At 44.0% G+C, this 25,256-nt stretch overlaps 1 protein-coding gene and 1 long non-coding RNA gene across 2 annotated transcripts; one reads left to right on the top strand and one right to left on the bottom strand.

Moving 5' to 3' along the window:
• Positions 1 to 1,536: 1,536 nt before the first annotated feature.
• On the bottom strand, positions 1,537 to 7,410 carry LOC103163786. Its single transcript, XR_003485225.2, has 4 exons — positions 6,713 to 7,410; positions 6,151 to 6,266; positions 5,856 to 5,972; positions 1,537 to 2,247 (listed from the first exon to the last, which is right to left on the bottom strand). It is a non-coding gene; the product is annotated as an uncharacterized LOC103163786 (long non-coding RNA).
• A 127-nt stretch (positions 7,411 to 7,537) lies between these two features.
• On the top strand, positions 7,538 to 23,965 carry LOC100761700 (baculoviral IAP repeat-containing protein 3). Its single transcript, XM_027415172.2, has 9 exons — positions 7,538 to 7,672; positions 12,531 to 13,476; positions 13,583 to 13,682; positions 15,603 to 15,681; positions 16,681 to 16,729; positions 19,764 to 20,003; positions 21,594 to 21,845; positions 22,904 to 22,945; positions 23,177 to 23,965. Exons 2-9 carry the CDS (start codon positions 12,624 to 12,626, stop codon positions 23,368 to 23,370), a joined length of 1,809 nt encoding a protein of 602 aa, XP_027270973.1. The 5' UTR covers positions 7,538 to 7,672; positions 12,531 to 12,623; the 3' UTR covers positions 23,371 to 23,965.
• The last annotated feature ends 1,291 nt before the right edge of the window (positions 23,966 to 25,256 follow it).

Raw genomic sequence — 25,256 nt, 5'->3', positions numbered from 1 at the left:
GAAGCAGATCGCAGGAGGTGTAAGCAGCTCTCAAGCATCAGGGACTCCAGGGTGGGGAAATGTAGGTTGGGTGACCTTGGTACTGTGTAACCATAGCAGTCATGCAGCTAGGCAAAAGCCAAATAGAGTTCTGAGGAAGATCACTGGGCTCTTGTTGTGACATAGACTGGACAGTTCCTTTCTGTTTTGAAGGGCCTGGACATTGAGCCCAAGGCCAGTGCCAGTAGACACCCAGCTACATCCCCAGCCTTGGCGACACAGGCCTGCTTAGAACTCTGCTGCTCCTGCCCTTGAATACTGTTCAGTAGAGCCGTCCCTGACTTGCTAAGCCAAGCCCACTGCTTTCTGGATGGCCAGAGCTTTTATGTTTGAGAAAATGTGCAGAAACGATTCCACAGCCCTCTTCTGCTTCTCTCTCTTGACCTTCAGTGGGGGTTGGGTGCATATTTCCTACTTCTGCAGAGCTGTGACTATGTCACATGACCATGAGAGTGGGTGGTTCTGGCACTCATGTTCCTCTCTTGCCCCACTCCTGTGCCCTTGAGAAAAGGACTATGGTTGCACCCGCCCTTCCGATCAACAGTCCAGTGGGCCCAGAGAATCCTGGTAAATCACCCGTGTTCCTCTTACTTCATCAGTGGGCACAATGGTTTGGAATGAGGGCCATAAATGTCTCAAATTCATATGGTCAGCAGCTAACTCTTTCTAGGACTGTGCTAGGCTTACATGGCTAAGAAATACTTCCTATAGAAAGCCAGGCATGAGGTGAACTGGGCAGGGGCTCACAATAGGGAGCAGCACACCGACAGCTCTCTGATGTCATTCCTATCCTGCTGTTGCGGGTCTCAGCCCGTTTTGCTGTGTTAAGCTGTTGTGCCCGAGTCACAAGGATCCCCAAAGAGACCAGGGAGACAGACCACCGATACAAATGCATAAGGTTTATTAAATTGTTTATCCTACACTTCGAGAGGGACCCTATCTAGCAAGCTGACACAGCAGCCTCCAGAGGGGGTGAAGTTCCCTATCTACTGCTAGGTTTTAAAGACAAAAGTTAGCGGGGCCTGGTGGCACAAGCCTTTAATCCCAGCACTGAGGAGGCAGAGGCAGGAGGATCTCTGTGAGTTTGAGACCAGCTGGTCTACAAGAGCTAGTTCCAGGACAGCCTCCAAAGGCACAGAGAAACCCTGTCTTGAAAAACCAAAAAAAAAAAAAAAAAAAAAAAAAAAAAAAGACAAAAGTTACAGGATTACATCAGTAGGTATGAGTTGGTTTTTGATTGGTTGACATTTGGGGAACAATCAAGAAATTTCTCAATGTCATACTTTGACATGAAATACCTATGTACCAATTATTCCCATTGGTCAGTGCTGAGAGGGAACATCCTGTGGTCTCTATGGCTTTGTCTTGTTACTTGCAGGTGGTCTGTTGTTCACAGATACCAATAGTTTTCAGAACTGTATCGTGGAGATTATAGGGGAGGTTTTGGTCTCCCCTGGAGTGTCTTTTGTGGCCAAATAGTTCCCAGGAACCAAGTACCTAGGAGGCTGGGAGGTGGATGGGCAGTATGGAGTTTCTTTGTGTTCGGTTTTGGCCTTAGGCTCTGGGAGGCCAGAGGATCTGTAGTTTTCTTGTGCTAGAGGCCTACATGTCTTTTCTATAGCCTGTCATGGATGCTATTCAGGGACTTAATGAGAGTCTGGTCCCTTTATTTCTAAATTATTAGAAGTGAAGCCTTTGAGTTTAGTTTTCCCCTTTCAAAGCAAGGTTTCCTGACCTGGGATAGCCATGTCCTTGCCAATATGGGGGACTGTTGGTTCCAACAGTTGGCCTGTCACAAGGGAGATATGTTCATCTGATTTTGCTCCTGCAAAATTCAGTCAGGGCCTCAGGGTGTCATACAGTTGGTAGAATACTTGCCTAGTGTGATGGTTGGCTTTAAACGCCAACTTGGCATCATCTGTAACTACCTGAGAAGAGAGCTTTTCAGTGGAGAAATTATTTCATCAGGCTGGCCTGTGAGCACGCCTACAAGAGGGATCGTCTTGATCACTAATGTCCAAAGCCCCGGCTGGTAATTGGCAGCACCATTCTGCAGGCATGGGGTTCTGAATACAGCAAGATAAAAGAAAGCTCGAAGAGCTGGTGGGTGGCATGAGGGCATTCGTCTCTCTCTGTTCCAGACTGTAGATGTGACATGTCAGTGGCTTAAGTTGCTGCTTTAACTTCCCCTGAGTGATGGACTGTGATCTGGAATTGTGAGCCAAATAAATTCTTCTTTGACTGAGTTGCTTTTTATCAGGGTATTTTATCACAGCAAAAAAAAAAAAAAAAAAATGACACTAGAACCCCTGGCATGCACAAAGCCCTGGGTGCAATCGCCAGCACTGCATATATTGAGCATGGCAGTACACCCCAGCATTCAGGACCAAAGACAGGAAGATCAGAAATTCAAAGCTATCCTTAGCTACTTAGCCAGTGGGAGACCCCTAGGATATATGATATAGGTGATCCTGCCCACCGCCCCCAGGAAAATTCACCTTCAGTTTGAATATCTATTACAAGCTTATTAGCACTACTGTCCCCCAAGGTTAGGGATGAGCAAAGATGTAACTCAGGCCACATCTACTCATTATACTTGAGGCTCTAACTTGAGCAGTAAATAAAGAAAACGAAAAGGGACACACATCAAAAAGGAAGAAATAAGTGGACATGGTGGCTCATACCTATGATGCCATCACTCAGATTACAGGTTCAAGGCCAGGCATGCTACAGAAGACTTTCTCAAAAAGTGAACAACAATTAAACAAACAGCAGAAGGATAGCTTTGAAATTTAAACAGTCACATAGTACACCTAAGCCACTAGAGAACACAAGACCATGTGCTTAACATTGTTACCACCATCAGCTAAGAGCCAGAGCGGGAGGCAGCTCCCCTCTGTCTGTTGAGCTGAAACTGCTAACCATGCAAAGTTACGGAAATCCTTCTTCAACCTTGCTGGTGGTAATTCAAAACAGTATAAACTAAAACTTTGGGCATGTGTGTTGTTTGTTTTTCTTTTGAGATGGCATCCCACCTTCTTAGCAAAGGATCGAACTAAGAAACTGAAATTGCCTGTGCAGGAGAATATATAACTGGACAGTGGTGTACAGGGAAGGGGATGCTGGGAGATAATGAAAAGGACAAGGCATTAGTTACCTTTCTCATTGCTGTGACTAAATACATGCAAAGAAGCAATGCAAGGGAGAAGGTTAATTCTGGCTCATGGTTTGATAGGATACAGTCTCCCATGAATGGGAAGGCACGGGGGCGGAGTGTAAGGCTGCTGGTCACATTGTATTCATAATCAGGAAGCAGGAAAAGGAATGGCAGTATCCAGCTGGCTTCCTCTCCCCCATCCCCCTCTTTTTAGTCAGTCTAGGACCCAAATCCAAGGTGTGTCTCCTAGGTAGTTTCAAATCCAATCAAGTTGGCAATAAAGACTAACCATCGCAGACACCGATGAAACTGAAAACTGTATTGACTGGCAGAAGCGAGTGTGTGAACACATATCAATAGTTCCAGTCCTAAGAAGTTCAAGAACAGACAAATCTGTGGCTTGTGGAGGGCTGAGGGGCAGTTTGGTACTGACCAGAGAAGCACACAGAGGGAGGGCTGCAGGGCAATGTGTTACCAACTGAGGATTCAGAGGTTATAGAAAATGTCCTGCTCTTAATCTGGTTGCTGGCTATCTGAATGCACATGGCTGCTAAAAAATCCACAAAACTGTCCAGGCATGGAGGCTCAGGCCTAAAAACCAGTACTGGAGAGGCTGAGGCAGAAAAATTGCCACAAGTTTAAGGGCAGCCTTGGCTACATAGTGAATTCCAGGCTACAGAATAAGACTCCATCTCACAAAAATCAAAACAATCCATGGATCTGGGATGACAGTCGAACTCCAGGGGTAGAATGCTTGCCCAGCAAATGGGAGTCCCTGGATTATGAAATCCTAGTACCACACAAACCAGGCATGGTAGTGTACCCTATAGTCCCAGAACTTAAGAGGAGGGAGCAGGAAGATCAAAGATTCAAGGCCAGTCTGGACTACACAACACCCTCTACTGAAAACAAACAAATAAACAATCTATGGAGGTATATACTTAAAGATTCTGTACCTTAGATCAGGGAGATAGCTCATATATCATTGTCTATGACTTGATATCAAGCCTAATGACCTGAGTTCAATTCCCTGATATCCACATGATGCAAGGAGAGAACCAACCCCCCCACAAGATGTCTTCCAACTTTCACAAGTGTCTTCTGTGGCATGCATACACATGTACATACATACTAAATAGATAAATAAATTTAATACAAAAATTTTAAATCTGTGTGTTTTGATGCCAGATAAATTGTATTCCATTATAATATCTGGATAAGTTAAAGTAAGCTACAATTTATAAGGGGAAAATTTCATCATTACAGAATATTGATATTGATACTAAATAATGTTTTTTGCTCAACTGGATCTTCATGAGGACTTGGTTAAAAACCTGGTTGTATTTATCTATTTATTTATTTTTGAGACAGGGTCTCACTATATAGCTTTGTCTGGCCTGGAGCTTTCTATGTTGACTAGGCTGGCCTCAAATTCCCAGGCCTCTGTAGACTGCCTTAAGTGATGGTGTTAAAGGTTTGTCACTGTGCCTGACCCTGACTATGCACAGGACGTTGTGAACTTGTCCCTAACCCAGGAAATCCCTGTCACTTACTTTGGAACCAGGGTGGCATGGCTCCAGTTGGATTTATTCTCACTTTTGGTTCTAAGCTCTTTTCTTTCTTTCTTTTTTTTTTTTTTTTTTTTTTTTTTTTTTTTTTTTTTTTTTGAGACAGGGTTTCTCTGTATTGTTTTGGAGCCTGTCCTGGCACTTGCTCTGGAGACCAGGCTGGCCTCGAACTCACAAGAGATCCTCCTGCCTCTGCCTCCTGAGTACTGGGATTAAAGGTGTGTGCCACCAAAGCCCGGCTGGTTCTAAGTCTTAAAAATAAACCCAGCACTTGGGAGGTGGAGGCAGGTAGATCTCTGTGAGTTCAAGACCAGCCTGATCTATAGATTGAGTTCCAGGACAGGCTTCAGAGTTAGAGAGAAATCCTGTCTCAGAAAAAAAAAAGTTACGGTTGGGAAAGGTTGAACACAAGTTTTTTTAATGGTATTTTATGATGTGAAATTCTCACTTAGGAAGAAATCATGATGGCCTTTGAGGGAAAATACTTTTGTTATTTAATGAGATACTGAGGATGCATGTCAGCCTGGGTCTGCATACAAATCCCTGTCACTCTCACCTGGCTTGGTACTGATGGCAGAAGAAAACTGAGCAGAGAAAATAATGGTTATATGTCTACCTTTCTTCTTTCTTCAAATGTTTCCTTAATAACTCCTGCTTAAAAGCCTATTTAGGTCTGGCAAGATGGCTCAGCATCTGTTCTTGCAGGGGACCCTAATTATGTTCCCAGCTTCTATAACTTCAGCTCCAAGGCATCTGCTGATCCTTCTGGCCTATGTAAGCTTGGCACTACCATGAATACACACACCCATACACATAATTCAAGGATAAATTAATAGTATCTTTAGATGGCTATTTTGTGAGCAATCACACTTGGGGAATCTTTAGGAGAACATTGAGAATGGAGAAAACCCAGAGGATTGGTTGCTTCAATTTGTTAATCAAGATACTAAGCACTTAGTATGTGCAAGCATTCTGCTGATGCTAGAGTAAAACATCAAGTAAAAGACATACTGTCCCTGCCCATATGCAAGTTAGAGTTTATCCAGAAAATAATTAACTTTAATTCTTATCGATTTCAAGGCATAGGCTACCTCTTGTCCAGGCTGAGTTCATTATGTAACCTCGGTGGTCTTTGAGGTCACAGCTGTCTTCTGCTCCAGCTTCTCAAGTTCTGGGTCACAGGCCTGGTGCCACACCTTATTTAATAACTTAAAAGAAAAAAAAAAAAAGGCCAGCAATAAAATTGCAAGAGAGACTGACCACATGACTCTGCCCTCAAAAGGAGGCTCAAAGGTAGATGGACATCTATCTCCATGTTATCAACAAACCTAGTGTCTCAGGTGGACTTCCAGTTGGAACTGTGTTGTCAGAGCCAGACAAACTCACCTGCCTGCCGCTCAGCCTGAGCAGAGTCCACAATACCGCATCCATCCTATTCCTCAAATGACCAGGGCAGGTCTCTCTTCCTTCGAGAAAAGTTGCTTAAGTTTGCTGCTAACCCACTGAAAATGGAAGGAGACAGACTAGTTAGACTAAAAGAGCAAAAGTTTTTCCTAGAGCACTGATACAGTTAATCGTCATCCCTTGTAAGAGAAAATGCTAAAGGCAGGGATTTTGTTTTTCTACATCTATTCATCCTGTTTATAAAACGAAGAACAGCAAGGCAAAACCACACACACACACACACACACACACACACACACACACACACACACAAGAAAAACACCTACTAAAACTGATCAAAGCAACAGGGTTTTTTTTTTGTTTTTTTAAACTTAAAGAAAGTGTTTATAGCTGGGCGGTGGTGCACGCCTTTAACCCTAGCACTTGGGAGGCAGAGGAAGGTGGATCTTTGAGTTCAAGGCCAGTCTGGTCTACAGAGCGAGTTACAGGAGTCAGGACTACACAGAGAAACCCTGTCTCGAAACCCACCCACCAAAGTACGTACGTATGTATGTATGTGCGGGTGTTTTGCCTCATGCCTGCGCGCATGCATGTGCAGGGCCGGTGGAGGCCAGGAGGGGGGAACTGAAATTTCAGGTGGCTGTGAGCCGCCTTGTGGATGTTGGGAACAGAAGTCCAGCCCTCAGGAAGAACAGCAAGTGCTTTTAGCTGCTTAGCAGTCTTCAGGCCCTCAAACAAACCTTCCAAATACAAGAACCAACGTGGTTCTAACCTCTTTAAAACAAAGTCTCACTATGTCCCTCAGGCTGACCGGGAGTCACAGAGATCCTCCTGCAGTTCTGGTTATTATCTTTAAAACAATAAAAATAACCACGAGGCGATCTACATGGCGTTTTAAAAATGTTCCTCTCATCTCCTTCTTTTTTGTCCAAAACAAAAAGTGAAAATAACCAGAGAGACTTTTACAGCGTTAAAGGGTTTTTTTCCCCTAACGTCAAATATGCTTTTTTTTTTTTTCTTTCTTTCTTTCTTTCTATTCGGCAGTTGTAGACTGGAAAGTTGTGACCTTTTTTTTTTTTTTTTTCTCTGTGAAGAACTTGGGGGCTGAAGCGGGGGCAGGGCCTCTTCCAGGCAGGCCAGCCCAGAGGCTGCACATCTGTTTTCAAGTGAGCTGGCTACCATGAAGTACAAACTGTCAGGAAACGCCTCGGGGACGAGCCGAGCCCAGGAAGTCACGGAAATCCCCGGCCGGCCGCCTGCCACCGAATGAGAAGGAAGTGGTGTGGTTTGCCCCTCGGAGTTCCCCAGCCGGGGAGGAAAGCACCGCGGGCCTGCGCGGGAGGGCGAGCCTGGGCGGGGCAGGGTGAGGCGGGTGGTGGGCGCGGTCCGCCTGGACGATTTAAAGGCGTCGTGACACTCAGCCAACCCCATAGACCGGGCGACAGGTGCCACCCCAGAGATCGGAGGTCCCTGCGGGCGTGCAGAGCCTGAGGAGCGGGCTGCGGTGAGTACGCGCGCGCGCGCGCGCGCGCGCGCGGAGAGCGAGTGAGCGTCCCTGGGGTGGCTCGAGGGTCGCCAGGGTGGCTGGATCTCAGGCCTGCAAAAAACGGCTGCTGTGCACCTCTGGTCCTGCCCACTGGCCCTGGCTGCCCAGAGGCAGCTGGGAGACTTGAGACTGTGAGAACCTGGGCTTGGGGAAGCTTGAGCATGGGAGTGGTTGTTTTCTTAGTAATCAGCCTGGAAGTACACTAGGACTCTTTCTTTTGGGGGAGGGATAGGTGTTGGAGACCACTCGCACACTATAGGTAGGTCCCAGTGGCTTTGAACTCTGGAAAATCCTCCTGCCTTAACCCCTTGAGTGACGGACTTACAGGTCTGAGTCACTGCACCCAGTTTCTCAGTAGTGCTCTTAATCTAGTCAGGAAATGGCTGTGGTCATTTCTCTGTCTACTACATGCCAGGGTCTGCCCTAAAGACTTATGTCACCAACTGTACACTTAATCACCAATTGTAAGCAGTGGGCACCGTTATTAACTCCATTCTGCAACGACAAAACTGAGGTACTTGTGGTTTTTCTGGGCTTCACTGTGTATCCCTGACTGGCCTGGAACTGTGTAAGTAGAACAGGATGGCTTTGAACTCAAGGCAACTTTGATATCTACCTGCCTCTGCTTCCGGAGTGCTGGGATTAAAGGTATGTCTGGTCTCCTGGTTGTTTCCTTTGTAAAAAGGGACTGACACCCGTCCTATGATATGTGACTTAATAAATGAAGGTGCTATGGACATGATGAGCCCTGTCAACTGTGCTAAGAAATTCAACAAGAAGTTTTGCTGCGATTAGTAGTGCAGGCCTGTAGTTGTGGTACTTGGGAGTTCAATGCCAGTCTGGGGTATATGTCTCACACGACAGTTACAAGGCTCAGTGTCTTTGCTCGGCCTGTGACTGTGGCTACTACAGAAACTAAAGTATACTTCCTCTTCTGAAGGAGAAATAGTCCAAGGTGGAGGGAGAAAGACACATTTACCCTGCAGTGTCATACAGCCACCCTTGAGGTCTACAGGAAACGGTAGAGTAAGCAGAGAAGAGACCGGGTTGCCAAGCTGACCCGCAAGGAACCACTGTGAGGGACAGAGGACTCCTACATACTGATGTGGACAGGGGCGGGGATCAGGACAGGTCTAAGAGGAAGTAGGTCCCAGTGGCAGATGGCAACACTTCCTGTGGATTTGATGTTATGAATATGGAGTGTTTGAGGGGTGCTGGCACACAGAATATCTGGTTGTGTGGAGATGTGATTCACAGGCAAATGTTCTTTAGGCTTGGTTGGGAGGACCTGACCCGGGAGAAGCTAGAATAAAAAGCGGTCTTTGAGGTGGTCTTCATTTGGAAGTTGAGAGGGACTCAGCATAAGGACTGTGGCGGGACTAGGGTTGTGCAGTGTTTGAGGAGACGTGAGGCAGAGTCTAGTCAAAGCAGTAGGAGAGAGTGGCTCCATGAGGGGGTAGTTGTTTCTCTGAGGCTGCCAAAAGGCTTGAGACCACAGGCAGGCAGGGGCTGCACCTCTTTTTGAAGAACACAGTTAACTGAGTGAATGTGGCAAAGAGAGATTGGAGGAAGGGGCCGAGGCATGGAGGTATGTTAGGATGTAAAGAAAACAAACCCTCTGTTGCTGGGAAGGTGTCTATGGAAACCAGTGTAGCATCTCAGAAAACTAAACACTGAACTGCCATATGACCCAGCTTTCCCACTCCTTGATAGGTACATGGAGGAGTTTAAGACAGCTTGGGAGAAATTCCTGACTACCCTGTGTCTTAGTCACTGTTCTGTCACTGTGAGGAGACATGACCAAGACAACTTATAAAAGAAAGCTTTCACTGGAGGCTTGCTTATGGTGTCAGAGGCCCACTCCACGATCATCATGATGGAGCATGGCAGTTTGCAGGAAGGGACGGTGCTGGAGCAGTAGCTGAGAGAGAGCTACATCCTGATCCACAAGCAGCAGGCAGAGGGAAAGCCTGGGCCTGGTGTGGGCTTTTAAAACCTCAAAGCCGACCTCTAGTGACACACCTCCTCCAATAAGGACACACCTCCTAATCTTTCCTAAACACTCCACCAACTTGGGACTAAACAGTCAGATATATGAGCGTATGGGGGCCATTCTCATTCAACCCCCCACACTGTTTATTGTATCACTATTCACAACGGGACAGATTGAATGCCTGTTAACAGATAAACGGATGAAGAAAATGTGTTTGTGTGTGTGTACACTGGAGTACTATTCAATTGTAAAGAGAAAGGTATAAGCCCTTCATTAGTAATTCTAATAAAGACAATTAGAATCTGAGTTGGTGGCTCATGCCTGTAACCTCAGAACTCAGGAGGTTCAGGCAGCATACTACTGTTTGAGGCTAGTCTGGGTTACAGACTGAGTACCAAGCTAGCCCTAGCTGTAGCATATCTGTCTAAGACAAAACAAAAAAGGCACGTGAGAAGAGTAAAGTATTATGACTCTTGAAATTACTGCAAAGAGCACTGGGGCTGGAGAGATGGCCCAGTGCAGTCAGAAATAAAAAGGAATTTCTAGTTTTGTAATTTCATTATTGTTATATAAGATGTTAATTTTGGGAAGCTGGGTGCAAAGTATATGTGACATCTGCAAGTTTTTATATATATGCTCTGGTCTGTAACTCATGAGTTCTGTGTGAGATTTCTTGGCTGACAACACCCAGTGCAGCATTGTTTTCTCAGAGTTGGGGACTGAGGTAGGAGTCTTGAGTATGCTATCTGAGTGCCCTACCACTGAGCCCCGCTGACAGCCCGAATTAGCATAGCTTCTTGCTACAGACCAGTTTCTGTTTTGTATAAAGCATCTTAAGGAAAAGATCATGGTGGCACTTGCTTATAATCCCAGGATTTGGGAAACAGACAGGAAAATCATGAGTTTGAGGCTGTCTTAGACTACACAGGGAAATCCCAGTCTCGAAAAAGAGGGAGTAGGGGGAGAAAGAAAAGAAAAAAGACATTGTATTATAAACCTGAGTTGTTTGACTTTAATTTCTCTATTTTAAACAGGTTTACAAAGGACACAAACCCTTCTACTACTTGTAGCTTTTTTTCTGTTTTTTTTTTTTCTGTAAACCAAAACATCTCAAAATGGAGGCCTAAACCCCTTAAAGGGACTTAGTCTAATCTTGGGAGGTAGTTTTGTGCATGGACAGACAAATTCAGCCCTCAGTTGACTTTCGGGACTGTTGTCTAAAGATGCTCATTTGAAGTCTGTAGTCTGATTGTCTGAGGCGTTGAGTATTATGATTTGGTTGTGAACTTGACTCTAGGAAGGGAAGGAGTTCTGTGGCTGGGCACAGTGATGAAGCACTCTTCAGAAAGTTGCCTGGCAATTTCCCACTGGCTGGCACTTTTTAAAAAGTGCCCACATTCAAGAAAGATCCAAACATGAGTGCCGGCTATCCAGAGGAAATGAGTAATCTGCTTTGCACAGTAGTACAGAAGTGTACTCATGAGGTCACTGACACATTCAAAGATTGCAACAATGACAGAGAACAAACAGGAACAAAATGTTCTCGTAGGCACAGCAGATTTAGAGGAAGTAAGACAGACACTACAAGAGAGTTGAGAAACTGTCCACCATTGGTATTTTAAAGGTCTACACAGCACAACTTTTAAATAGACTGTAAGCATGAGAGTTATTTTGGCAGATGAACTAGTTTATTCAGAAAGAAATGTCATAGAACGACCAAGTTTTCATAACCCTGTGGAGGGGACAGAGAGGTTAGACACAATGATTTCTCCTGAGAGAGACTCTTGTTGACAGCTGTGGGATTTCTCCTGCCATTTAGAGATAATGAGTTGGTGTCCTTGGTAGAGAACCTGCCATATCTGTGAACTGCAGGAAGCCACTCCAGCCAGTGGCAGCAAACCCCCATGCCTTTACACAGGATGAATTTGCTAATGGCTAGTGAGTCCTTCTATGAGAGACTCTCAATTTGAAGGTCTCTGTGTTCAGATGGTAATAGACTTGTTTGTTTTGATAAATATGTGCTCAGGGAACACACTCTGTGACATAATTTCTGAGTTTGGGTCTCAAGCCTACATTCGTGGCCCACACCATTAAATCCCAGCACTCAGAAGGCAGAGGCAGACTGATTTCTGAGTTTGGGGTTGAGGCCAGCCTGGTCTACAGAGTGAGTTCTAAAACAGCCAGGACTACATAGAGAAATCCTGTTTTGAAAAAATCAAAAAAAGAAGGAAGGAAGGAAGGGAGGGAGGGAGGGAGGGGGAGAGAGACAGAGAGAGAAAGAAATTGAGAGATTGAGACTTGCTGTAGAACTGAGTGGTACCACACAGGCTTTGTGAGCCAGAGGCCCTGGGCTCAGTCCCCAGTGCTACAGATGAACAAACTCGGTGTTCTAAGTAGTTAGTAAGTCTTGGTCCTTTGAAAGGAAACAAAAACCAAACAAAACTCTTGAAGTGGTTTATTATTTTAAAATCCTGTCTGATCCATGTTTCATTCTATATGAATACATACATAGCTTCATGAACCAGACTTTCATGTGCAGGTTGGGTGAACGCCATTAGTGCCTCCTTGTAGCAAGGAGAAGCAGGCTTGCCCCTCAAGATGCCTGGCCCAAAGTGCCCAAACACTATGTTTCCAGGATGGAATTAAGTTCTATCACACATTGGCTCTTAGGGAGAATCTAGTTTCTATTGTATGCATGAAGATTGTGCAAAGGTATGGTTGTGTGTAATTGTGCCTTAAATGTATCAGGGTAGGATTTAGACTCTCATCCTACTGAATCCTGAAATACATAGAAGAAAAAAAATGAGTTTGTTCTTATTTTAGGTGTTCAGCCTAGTAGTAAAACTGACCAAAAGCCATGCACAAAACTACCTCCCCAGAGGAAGGCTGGTCCCCTCCCCTCCCTACCGATTCGTCATGAACATGGCTCCAGACAGTGTCTTCCTGTCCAAGCTGATGAAGAGTGCCGACACCTTTGAATTGAAGTACGACTTTTCATGTGAGCTGTACCGTTTGTCCACGTACTCAGCTTTCCCCGCTGGAGTTCCTGTATCGGAAAGGAGCCTGGCTCGTGCTGGCTTTTACTACACGGGTGTCAACGACAAAGTCAAGTGCTTCTGCTGCGGCCTGATGCTGGACAACTGGAAACAAGGCGACAGTCCTGTGGAAAAGCACAGGCAGCTGTACCCCAGCTGCAGCTTTGTTCGAACTCTGAATCCAGCCGGCAGTCTGGAAACCAGCCCTCAGCCGCCTCTTCTGTCTGCAGAGCCAAGCGCCGTGCCTTCATTATTTGCAAGTTTGGAGAACACTGGTTATTTCAGTGGCTCTTATTCAAGCTTTCCCTCGGATGCTGTGAACTTCAGAGCAAATCAAGATTGCCCTACTTTGAGGACAAGTCCCTACCACTTTGCAATGAATACGGAGAAGGCCAGATTACTCACCTATCAAACGTGGCCATTGTCCTTCCTGTCACCAGCTGAGCTGGCCAGAGCCGGCTTCTACTATGTAGGACCTGGAGACAGGGTGGCCTGCTTTGCGTGTGGTGGGAAACTGAGCAACTGGGAACCGAAGGATGACGCTATGTCAGAGCATCGGAGACATTTTCCCAATTGCCCATTCTTAAAAGATCCGAGTCAATCCGCTTCAAGATACTCTGTCTCTAACCTGAGCATGCAGACACACGCAGCACGAGTTAGGACGTTCTTTAACTGGCCTCCCAGTGCTCCCGTTCATCCTCAGCAACTTGCAAGTGCCGGCTTTTATTACACAGGTGAGAACCTCAATCTGAGACTCTTAAAGATCCAACATGTGTTATGTTACACATGTGACTGAGCAAATTTTGTGTACTCACAAGTGTGCTTCAAAATGAATTTTAGGACACAGTGATGATGTCAAATGCTTTTGCTGTGATGGCGGGCTGAGATGCTGGGAGTCTGGAGATGACCCCTGGGTGGAGCACGCCAAGTGGTTTCCAAGGTAACTGCCTTGAAATTCTCCTTTACATCTTATAAGATTTTCATGAGATACATTATCTTCCTTAGAGTACCTTTGCCCTTTTTTTTTTTTTTTTTTTTTTTTTGAGACAGGGTGTCTCTGTGGCTTTGGAGACTGTTCTGGAACTAGCTCTTGTAGACCAGGCTGGTCTCAAACTCACAGAGATCCACCTGCCTCTGCCTCCCGAGTGCTGGGATTAAAGGCGTGGGCCGCCACCGCCCCCCCCCCCTGTATCTTTGCTCTTAAGTACTGCAGATTTTGTTTTATTTTTTTATGCATGAGTATTTTGCCTACTCACGTCTAAGCACCATTTTGTGCAGTGCCTGCAGAGGCCAGAAGAGGGCGATGCACCCTCTGTGAGTGGAGTTAGAGAGGGTCTGAGCCAACTCTTGGGAGTTGGGAATCAAACCTTGGTCCTCTGGAAGAACAGCCAGTGCTCTTAACTATTGAGTCATCTCTTCTGCCCCATTACTTCAGATTTTAAACATTGTGAAGATTATGAAGAATATCCCCCCCACCCCCTCGAAAAGCCAAAAAAGAAAAAAAGTATTTACATAGATTTTTTTAAAAAGTGCTTTCCATTACTCTAGTTAAATTTTTTAATACTTTTTTTTGTTTGTTTTATGTGTGTATATTTTGTGAAGGTCAGAGAACACTTTTTGAGGGCTGGTTCTCTCCTTTTATCCTGTGGGACTGAACTCATGTTACCAAACTTGGTGGCAAGTACCCACTGAGCCGTCTCGCCAGCCGCTACAGTAGGAGTCCTGAGCCTGCACCAGCACTGTATGGATTCACTCTGTACTTGCTTTAGCAGGGGATCTCTAATGTAGGGATTGGGAAGCTCATCAACAGAAGGTTGTGCTGAGTGTCCCCATTCTTTCCCTCAAGTCTGTTTGCATGTTTTCAGACCATGACATTGTCACTGAAATGATCACATGACTTATGGAGAGAACTCTCTGCGTCCATGTTGGCTTAGCGGTATTTTTAGAAACCTAAGAAGAATGGAGAGCAGGGAGAAACTCTGAGTAGAGACCTCTTGGTGGCCTTGGCTTGAGGACTGTGCTGGGAGCTCCTCGTGATCACCACTCAGTGGCTCAGCCTTGACAGCACAGAGGCTACTCCTCTCCATGATCCTGCCTTTCGCTACAGCCCCTTCCTCCTTCCTGTGCCAAGTCAATAGTGTGGTGCTTATGTTTGTGTTCAAGCTCCTGAGGAATGTTTACCAGCCTACATAGAATGGCTCCGCCCAATGTGCCATAAACTTTTCAGGATTTTCAAAATTCAGAGAGATATGGTATAGCCTGGTAATAAAACTATAAAACATAAAGTAGTAAAGCTAATTTTATAAAGCAACTGAAGTATATGAAAAGTGCTAGAAGTTAATCAAATTCACCCTCCCCTCAATGGGCAGCACTTGGAGAGATGGGTCAGTGGTTACCGCTCTTGGTTCCCAGCACCCACATTCAGGCAGCTCACAACCACCTATAATTTCAGTCCCGGAGGGCCAGGTGCTTCTCACCTCCATGGGCCTGGCATTCACGTGCATAAACACACACACGGACACAGACATACACACAAGCAAAACAATGAACCTTCATAAAGCCCCATAAGGAAAACAAGCTCACACAGTGTCAGTCCCGGTAGCCCAGGCTTGCTTATTCTCCTAATGTTAGGAATCTGGTCTTTGGTGATTCTGTCACCTGGGTAACCAGATTTCACACAAGGTGAACACCTAGACATGAATGTGTCATTACATTTCACTTCACTTTCTGAAATTAAAATGAGTTTTCAATCATAAAAATGAGCACAATAAAACTACTTGTAGTGGCACTGTCCCTTCTGAGGCTGGTAATGAACAAAGTTGTCTTGTTAAGGAATGCCCAAGGCTTCTTTGCATTTTAGGTGTGAATACTTGATAAGAATCAAAGGACAAGAGTTTGTTGGCCAAGTTCAAGCTGGGTACCCTCATCTACTTGAACAGGTAGGAAAGACCTCTGTTTTCTTTTCAATTATTGCTTCCCAACAGAGAAATTTTATTTATTTTTAAAGGGTTAGTTGTTTAACAAATTATTTTTAAGAATTTGTTTGTAAAATAAATCACAGAGTAATATTTCAGTGAAAAGGTGAAAGTTGTTTTAAAACAGGCCCTCATCTTTTCTTTCAAAAATCAGCATCACCATGCCGGGAGCCATTCTTGTGAGAAAAAGATCTATAATTATTGGCCACATAAAAGACAGTGTTTGTTGTATTCCTCTTTAAGCATTTGTCTAACCAATCATCAATGTATTAAACTCTGAAGCAAAAAATAAATTAAATTTGAGGGGAGATGTCTACCCTGTAGTTTTTTTTGTTGTTGTTGTTTTTTTAAGTTTTATTTATGTATACAGTGTTCTGTCTGCATGTATGCCTACATGCCAGAAGAGGGCACCAGATCTCACTATAGATGGTTGTGAGCCACCATGTGGTTGCTGGGAATTGAACTCAGGACCTCTGGAAGCACAAGCAGCCAGTGCTCTTAACCTCTGAGCTATCTCTCCACACCTGTAAATTTTTCTTCAGTGACTTGAGAAAGCATTTGTTACTGCTCCTTGGAAAAAGCATATGGGAACTTATTTTATAGTCTAAGCTTCAAGAACTTATCAGCCATGGCTAGAGGAACCGAGTGCTGAGTCATCTATCCCAGCAGATGAGTAGGTACAGCCGCTGCAGATGCAAGGCCATCATGTGGCCTCTCCTGAATCCAGCCAGTCCTATCCTGAGGAGGCTCTGCTCACTGCAGCACACTGTCTATTGGATGCTGGTAACCTTGTTCAAACCCCTGGTAAATGTAAATGAAATGATGCTTTTGACTGAAAAAAAAAATGTCTTCTGGATGGCAAAGTGGTTAAGGTAGTAGGTTAAGTAAAGCAGCTTTGTTGGTGATTCTCAGTGCAGTAGTGGGATGCAGTTTACATTTTAACATGTATGTTTTTCCCCATAGCTATTATCTACCTCAGACACCCCAGAAGACGAGAGCGCAGAGTCACCAAGTATGTATAATGACCCTAGTGCATTTAAGTGAACCAGCTTGTAGTAAGAGTGAAGGTGCAGATGTGTGTGGTTGTAATCCAGCATTGGGGAGGTAGAGGTGGAAGGATTGTTGTTCAAGGCCCCATAGAACTACTTGAGACCCTGTCCTAAAAATAAACAGAAAGGTTATAATGGTAAATGCAGATTCGTGTTGATCTACAATTTATAATTAATACACCCTGTTACTGTCTGTCAAACATCAATGCACAGCAGAGTTGCTTGGAGAGCCAACAGTGTAGATGTCTAGTTTATGCTTCAGACCCCACAGACTGAATCAGTGTATGTAGTGTGTGGCTTGGGTTCCTATGTACAGTTGTTTGATGGTCCTGTGAACCTAGGGCCTCAGGCATGCCAATCACAGCCTCTTTCACTGAGCTCCACCCTGTAGCCCTGGGCATCTATACAGACTGTGTACATCCAGCCTTGCCCTGTTGTTGAGCCTTTGTGGGAACAAATACACTGTGTTTTCAGTTGCTGGCACACTCCTCCTGTCCATAGAGAGGGTAGAACATAGTGTTCCACCCTGACTTGCATAGTACTTAAACCCAAGAGAATGGAGCAAGCATTTGAACAGATCTTGACACTGCTTTTCAGTGTTCAAGGCAATACATTGTAATAATTTATTTATTTTTATTTTATGTGCATTGGAGTTTTATTTGCATGTGTGTCTGTGTGAGGGTGTCAGGTCTCCTGGAATTCAAGTTACAGACAGTTGTGAGCTGCTATGTGGGTGCTGGGAATTGGACCCAGTCCTCAGGGAGAGCAGCCAGAGCTCTTAACTGCTGAGCCATCTTTCCAGGCCTAATGTAATTTTTTTGTTTTGTTTTGTTTTGTTTTTCGAGATAGGGTTTCTCTGTATAGCTTTGGAGCCTATCCTGGCACTCACTCTGGAGACCAGGCTGGCCTCAAACTCACAGAGATCCGCCTACCTCTGCCTCCCAAGTGCTGGGATTAAAGGCGTGAGCCACCAATGCCGGCTGTAATATGTTTTTATTATGGATTTTTGTTGTTCCAAACAAAGAATAGGACACAAGATAAGCATGACTCCTGTTCTCATGAGCTAATGATTTTAGGGACACAGATGAGAGCTCAGATAGGAGAACATGATCTGGAGGAGAAAGCCAAGAGGCAGACAGCTAAGTCTGCGGAATTGGAAGCCAGGGGTGGGTGTGTATGTCTGCACAGCACCTGCAGCCTCAGTACTTGCAAGGCTAAAGCACAAGGGTCATACAGGGAGTTCCAGGCCAGCTTGGGTGAGTTCCTGGCCAGCCTGGTAACCTAGTGAGATTTTGTCTTAAAAGAGCAGAACAGGGCTGGAGATATGGCTCAGAGGTTAAGAGCACTGGCTGCTCTTCCAGAGGTCCTGAGTTCAACTCCCAGCAAACACATGGTGGCTCACAACCATCCATTATGAGATATGATTCCCTCTTCTGATGTGCAGATATACATGGAAGCAGAATGTTGTATACATAATAAATAAATAAATAAATAAATAAATAAATAAATAAATCTTAAGAAAAAGAACAGAACAGGGCTGGCAGATAGCTCAGTGGTTAAAGTGCTTGCTGCCACACTGACAGCCTGAGTTCTAGGCCCTAGACTCACATGGTGGGCAGAGAGAAAGTGACTCCTGCAAGCTGTCCTCTGACAACCCACATGCCATGGCAATCCCTCCTCCCCCATCCAAAAACCATAAAACAAAGCAAAACAAAACAAAAATGAAAGAAAAGACTGTCTGCAGAAGTACTTTTCCTAGCAGAGAGCCCAAGAGAACAGAAATCTGTTAACTAACAGGCAAAAGCATATTCTGGACAAAGAGAATATCAGAGGCCTAAGTGACATGGAATAGGGACTTCCAAGGAACTGGACAAATTTTGTCTAGCTGGAAGGATCGAGCTGCAGGCAGGTAATTGGTGGTGCTGACGGCAGAGTCTGAGCTAACAGCTCTCAGTTTGGGAACTCTAGATCCAAATGCAAGGGCAAATTCGTGAAGCTGCTTCTAGCATGGAAATAGCAAGGGCTGAGGCTGTGGCCACATCTGAATGTATAAGCCACAGGTAGAGCTGAGATTTGATCCTAAGGTTAAGGGGGTTGAGTTTAAAGAGTGTGATCCCATCTGGTTTTGCGTTTTCAAAGTTGCTGGGTTGTAGTGTTGGAAGGGGGGCAATACTCTAGGACACTGGGGTAACTGTACTGAATGGTAACAATGGTTTCTTTCAAAACTGTGAAAACATATAGTCAAATTATGGATTGAGTCATAACTCACTGGCAGATGGATGGATAAAGATAATGTAGTGCATACCTATGACCTCAGCATTTGGGAGTCAGAAGCAAGAACCTTGGCTATATGCTAAGACTCTGTCTCCTGCAACAAAAGAAAACAGGAAAAAAAAAAAGAAAATTACTCAACCATAAATTAAATGTGAAACCATGCTATTTGCAGGAAATGGAAAGAGACAAAAATATCAAATTACATATGTGTATATAAATATATTATGACAAAAACATTGTATACAACAAATAAATACCAATAAAACAAATATGTAGAATATATATATATATATATATATATATAATATATATATATATGATTTAGAAAGCTTATTCACTTATCCAATATAGAAAAAGAAGCCCCTTGATTCTGGTGGGATTGAACCCTGACATTCGGGTCTCCTGCTCTTGAGGAAAAGTAGTCATAGGCTTATATCTAAAGGCAATAGTATTCCATATTCTTAGTGTAGTGCCTATGTGTTTTTCAGATTTTATGGTTTTGATATTGCAATAGCTTGCTATTTAAAAAGTATGTGTTGGTTTTTGCCTGTAATCCTAGCACCTGGGAGGCTGAGGCAGGAGAATTGCCATGAATTTGAGATCAGCCTGGGCTACATAATAAGCTTGAGGCTTGACTGGGCTAGAAGAAATCTCAAAACAACAGCCATAACAAAAAGGTATACGGGCACTGCTAATGTCTGTTAAATCTCCCTTTTCATATAGTTGTGCATTTCGGACTTGGTGAAAGTTCAGAAGATGTGGTCATGATGAACACGCCTGTGGTTAAAGCAGCTTTGGAAATGGGCTTCAGTAGGAGCCTGGTAAGACAGACAGTTCAGCGTCAAATCCTGGCCACTGGCGAGAACTACAGGACCGTCAGCGACCTCGTGATAGGCTTACTTGATGCGGAAGACGAGATAAGGGAGGAGCAGAAGGAGCAGGCAGCCGAGGAAATAGAGTCAGGTACAGTTCACAAGGTCCCTTCTCCGGAGAGATGGCATGTCACCCTATGCAAGTTGTAAAAAGATGCTTGTCTATTTGGCCCGGTGTTTCTTATGTTTCATATTCTGAAAACAATTGTTCACAATGAAGTGCGTTGTGAAGGGCTAGGGAGGTGGCTTGGCAGGTGAGGACACTTGGATCTCAGTACTAGAGCTTGACCCCCAGACCCCATTTGGTGGAAGGGAGAACTGATTTGACTCCCACAGGTTTTCCTCTGACTTCTGTATGAATGCTGTAGCAAATGCACAGATACACACACACACACACACACACACACACACACACACACACACACACTTAAAAGCACACTGGGTTGCTCATTGTATTAAAAAAAGTATATGTTGAACAGATGTTAGCACTTTTCTCTTAGATTTAAAGGTTACAAAAACCAGTTTTTTTTAAAGTGCCTTGTAACCTTCAAAATCCCCAAAGAGTCACACACTATGTGTGATTTTTGTTTTCTGTATGTGCACATAGATCTTTTCAATTAGTAAGCCTTTATATTTTCCTCTTAAATAAAATTTTCACGAAGGAGCTTGATTTCAACATACTGTCAAATCAGTTTTCAATTTTGAAGAGGTAGGGGTGTGTGTGTGTGTGTGTGTGTGTGTGTGTGTGTGTGTGTGTGTGCTTGCACGTGCGTACAGTGACACATAAATCAGAGGATATCTTAATGGAGTCAGAACTCTCCACTTCCTCTGGGTTCTGAGTATCAAGGACAAATGTCATTAAGATTTTGCAATGAGGGTTTTCTGCACTGAGCCATCTTGTTGACCCACAGCCCATTCATTCCCCTTTATGATAAATTGAGATGGAATCCAGGAGAATTATTCATTTGAATACTAGGGTAACATTATATCTTAGACAATGTTTAATTAATTAAATTTTAATTAATTTTAAATTTATGTGTATTTGTGTGAGTTTTATGTGTATTTGTGTGTGTGGGAGCCCTTGGAGGCTAGAAGAGAGTATCAGATCTCCTAGAACTGCAGATATAGGAGATTGTGGGTCAGCATGTGAGTGTCAGGCCCTCTGCCAGGGCAGCCAGTGCTCTTAACCACTGAGCCATCTCTCCAGCCCCTAGCTTTTGCCCTTCTTAATATGGTTCCACATGTGTCCTAGTGACAAACTCAATGCATCTAAAAATCTAACTGCCTCTCCTAAAGTAATTTTTTAGAACCCTAATATTAGTATTCATCATTTTATAGATACAGCTTTATAGTAGAAAATAGAACATTAACGACGAAGATATAAATATCAGGCTACGACATTGCTTTATTGGCAGAGGGCCTGCCTGGCGTGCATCAAGCCCTGGGTTTGATCCCTAGCGCTTCATAAACTGGGCTTGGAAAGCTGGCACTGAAGAGGTGGTGGCAGAAAAATCACAAGTTTAATGCCATGGTCAATTGGAGGCAAACCTGTGGTAAAGGAGATCTTTAAGTAAATAAATACATATGATTTCCTTCATGTGTTATGTAAGTACAGAAAGAAGTTGTGAGCAGAGTTTAAATCTCTCTCTCTCTCTCTCTCTCTCTCTCTCTCTCCATAAAGATGATCTGACATTAATCCGGAAGAACAAGATAGGGCTTTCTCAACATTTGACATGTGTGATGCCAATCCTGGATTGTCTCCTAAGTGCCAGGGCAATCTCTGAACAGGAGTACGATGCTGTTAAACAGAAACCACAGACCTTGCAAGCAAGAACCCTGATTGATACTGTGTTGGCGAAAGGAAACACTGCAGCAACATCATTCAGAAACTCCCTTCAGGAAAGTGACCCTGTGCTATACAAAGATTTATTTGGTAAGTGCTAGAAAATTATTTGGGGGAATTTTCTAGGTCAGTTGAAAAATTGGAGATTATTGAAAGTAACTCAGCCCAACATACATTTTAATTACTCAAAAATTAAGGGTTTTGTGTTAATATTATGATACTTTGTTCAAAGTGTAAAATTTTAAAATCTGGGAGGAGCTGGTGAGATGGCTCAGCAGGTAAAAGTACTTGCTCTCTCTCTGTTTTAGTTAAGGTTTCTGTTGCTCTTACAGAGAAAACATTTAATGGGATAGCTCACAGTTCAGAGGTTCAGTCCATTATCACCATGGTGTGACGGGACAGCACACAGGCAGACACAGTGCTGAAGCTGAGAGTCCTACATCTTAAACAGGCAACAGGAAGTGGTCTGTCTCACTGGGAGTGGCTTGGGCATGTGTGAGGCCTCAGACCCCTTCTCCACAGTGACACACTTCCTCCAAAAAGATCATACCTACTCCAACAAGGCCACACATCCTAAAAGTGCCACTCCCTTTGGGGGCCATTTTCTTTCAAATCGCCACACCCCATAATCCCAGCATAAATCTAATGACCTGAGTCAGAACCCACAGTAGTAGGAGAAAATCCCAAAAGTGGTCCTCTGGCCTCATCATGCACACTGTGGTATCCTGGGTGAACATATTCTCTCTCTGTCTCTCTCTGTCTCTGTCTCTGTCTCTGTCTCTGTCTCTCTCTCTCTCACACACACACACTCTCTCTCATAAATAACTAAATAAATTCACTGTTGGACATAGTAATACATACCTGTAATCCCAGCACTCAAGAGGCTGAAGCAGGAAGATTATGAGTTCAATTCCAGCTTGGGTTATACAATAATTCTGTGTCTCAAACATTAGTACTAGGTAACTAAACTGTTGTAGAATGTCTTCTGGGCTGTGGATTTGGCTCAATGAAAGCCTGTTGGCCTAGCATGCAAACATCAGGCCCTGGGTTTGAAGACCTTCATTACAAAAATAAACAAACAAAGCCTAGTGTATAGCTAAATACCAGCCTTGGTTGCCATAATAATGCTGTCCCCTTTCTGTCCCCAGTGCGACAGGACGTCAGGCGTCTTCCCACAGATGACATTGCAGGTAAGAGTCCTAAGATTTTAAACCTGAGGAAATCATTGTTTTATTTCCTTGGGGTTTCACTAGAGGAAAAGCAAATTGCTTTCTACTAAAAATTCTTTTTCTTGATTCACATGGCATCATGCCTGTGACCAGCCAGCACTTGGAAATTGCAGGTGGGAGAACCAAAGTCTGAGGTCACTTGGGTTTCACAAGACACCTGGGTTTAAAATAACAATTTCTCCCTCTTCATAGCTCTACCAATGGAAGAACAATTGCGGAAGCTACAGGAAGAAAGAACTTGCAAAGTGTGTATGGACAGAGAGGTGTCCATCGTGTTCATTCCCTGTGGCCATCTGGTTGTGTGCAAAGACTGTGCGCCCTCTCTGAGAAAGTGCCCCATCTGCAGAGGTACCATCAAAGGCACAGTGCGCACATTTCTCTCCTAAATGGGACCGATGATCCATGGCTGAGATGACAGCACGTGGGAGGTGGAAGCAGGAAGAGCAGAAGTTCAAGGTCATTGTCAGCTACCTATGGAACTTGAGACAAGCCAGGACTGCATGAGATACCACCTCAGAATAAATCGGCAAACACACGGACAAATGAAAAAAATGAGGGAAAAAGAAAAGTGTTGCCTAAACTCAAGAAAGAATGGATTAAATATATAATACTTTTAACTCTTACACTGATTTGGTATTCTTAAAAGTGCTATTTATTTCCAAATCAGAAGGCCATTTACTGTAAACATATTTATGTAATATCTGCATCTGAAGCACATTTAGGTGCACATTCAGATGCCAAGAGACAGGGCTCTGTTCTTGACCCTGAAAAGCAGATTGCCTACATTCCTGAAATTTTCACGGAAGACTTACGATGTTGGCATTTGTGGCTTAGAATTTGAAATCTTTCGAGTTGCTTTAAGAACTGGGAACACAGAGTTTCTACTTCTTTTTTAAGTGTTTTATTTATTGAATGACATATTATGGATATGGAATTTTTATAAAGATTTTGTGAGGAAAAATTAATAAAACAACAAAATTACTCTTGTTATTTATTTAATGATACTAGCAGTTTAGTTGCATGCAGATTCCTGCCATACTGTTTAAGAATTCTTAAATGATGGGGATAAGGAGATGGTGCAATCAGTGAAGTACTGGGCACAAAAACATGAGAACTGAGTTCAAATTCTCAGAGCCCTGTAAAGCCAGGTGGGGAGGGCAGCATGGCATTAGTTTACGGGAATTAGTTCAATGCTTGACTGGAAATGCATACAGAATGAGAAGGTGCTTTTGGTCTTGTGTTTGCCACCTCTCTCTCTCTCTCTCTCTCTCTCTCTCTCTCTCTCTCTCTCTCTCTCCCTTCCTTCCTCTCTCCCTCCCTCCCTCTCTCCCTTCCTTCCTTCCTTCCTTCCTTCCTTCCTTCCTTCCTTCCTTCCTTCCTATTTATTACGTATACAGTGTTCTGCCTGCATATATCTCTGCAGGTCAGAAGAGGGCACCAGATATCATTATAGATGGTTGTGAGCCACCATGTGGTTGCTGAGAATTGAACTCAGAACTTCTGAAAGCAGTCAGTGCTCTTAACCTCTAAGCCATCTCTCCAGCCCCACCACTGTTATTTCTTGCAATCATGTTTCCCCTGATATAATTAGTTTGTCATGGAAGGGGGAAGGGGACCCAGGTTTCATGTTGTTGTCACACATAGAGGAATCTGAAATAGATGTAAAAGGAAACTTGGTGACAGTTTACCCAAGGAGAGAAATGACAGAGCAGCCAAGCTCTTACTTGAAGGCCACCCTTAAGTTCAAAGAGCTGGGAGCTAATCAAAGAAAGTATGTGCTCACAAGCCAGCTGCTATAGCTTCAGTTGTCAAGGTGGCACACCTGGGAGGATGGATTCTCAATGGAAGAGTGGCCTCCTCCATCTGATCGGCCTCTAGGCATATCTGGAGCATTTTCTTATTTGCTAATTAATGTGGGACCGGCCCAGTCCACAGTGGTAGTGCTATCCTTAGGCGAAAGCAGGTTGAGCAAACCAAGGAAGCAAGCTAGTAAGCAGTGTTCTTCCATGGTCTCTGCTTCAGTTCCAGTCTCCAGGTTCATGTGTTGGCTTCCTCAATAACACACAAGGAAACAAGATGAGCTTTTCCTTCCCGAGTTAGCATCAGTCACTGTTTTATCACAGCAACAGAGATCTGGATCTGGGTTGGGAATTTGCAGAGTTTTGGGTATCTTATTGCAAAGTATCGAAAATACTTTATTTGTTATTATTATTTTTTTTTTTCGAGACAGGGTTTCTCTGTGTAGCTTCGTAGTCTATCCTGGCACTTGCTC

Source organism: Cricetulus griseus, chromosome 4 (genome assembly GCF_003668045.3).
Source record: "Cricetulus griseus strain 17A/GY chromosome 4, alternate assembly CriGri-PICRH-1.0, whole genome shotgun sequence".
NCBI classification, from domain to species: Eukaryota; Metazoa; Chordata; class Mammalia; order Rodentia; family Cricetidae; genus Cricetulus; species Cricetulus griseus.
This window is presented reverse-complemented; position numbering and strand designations above follow the sequence as displayed.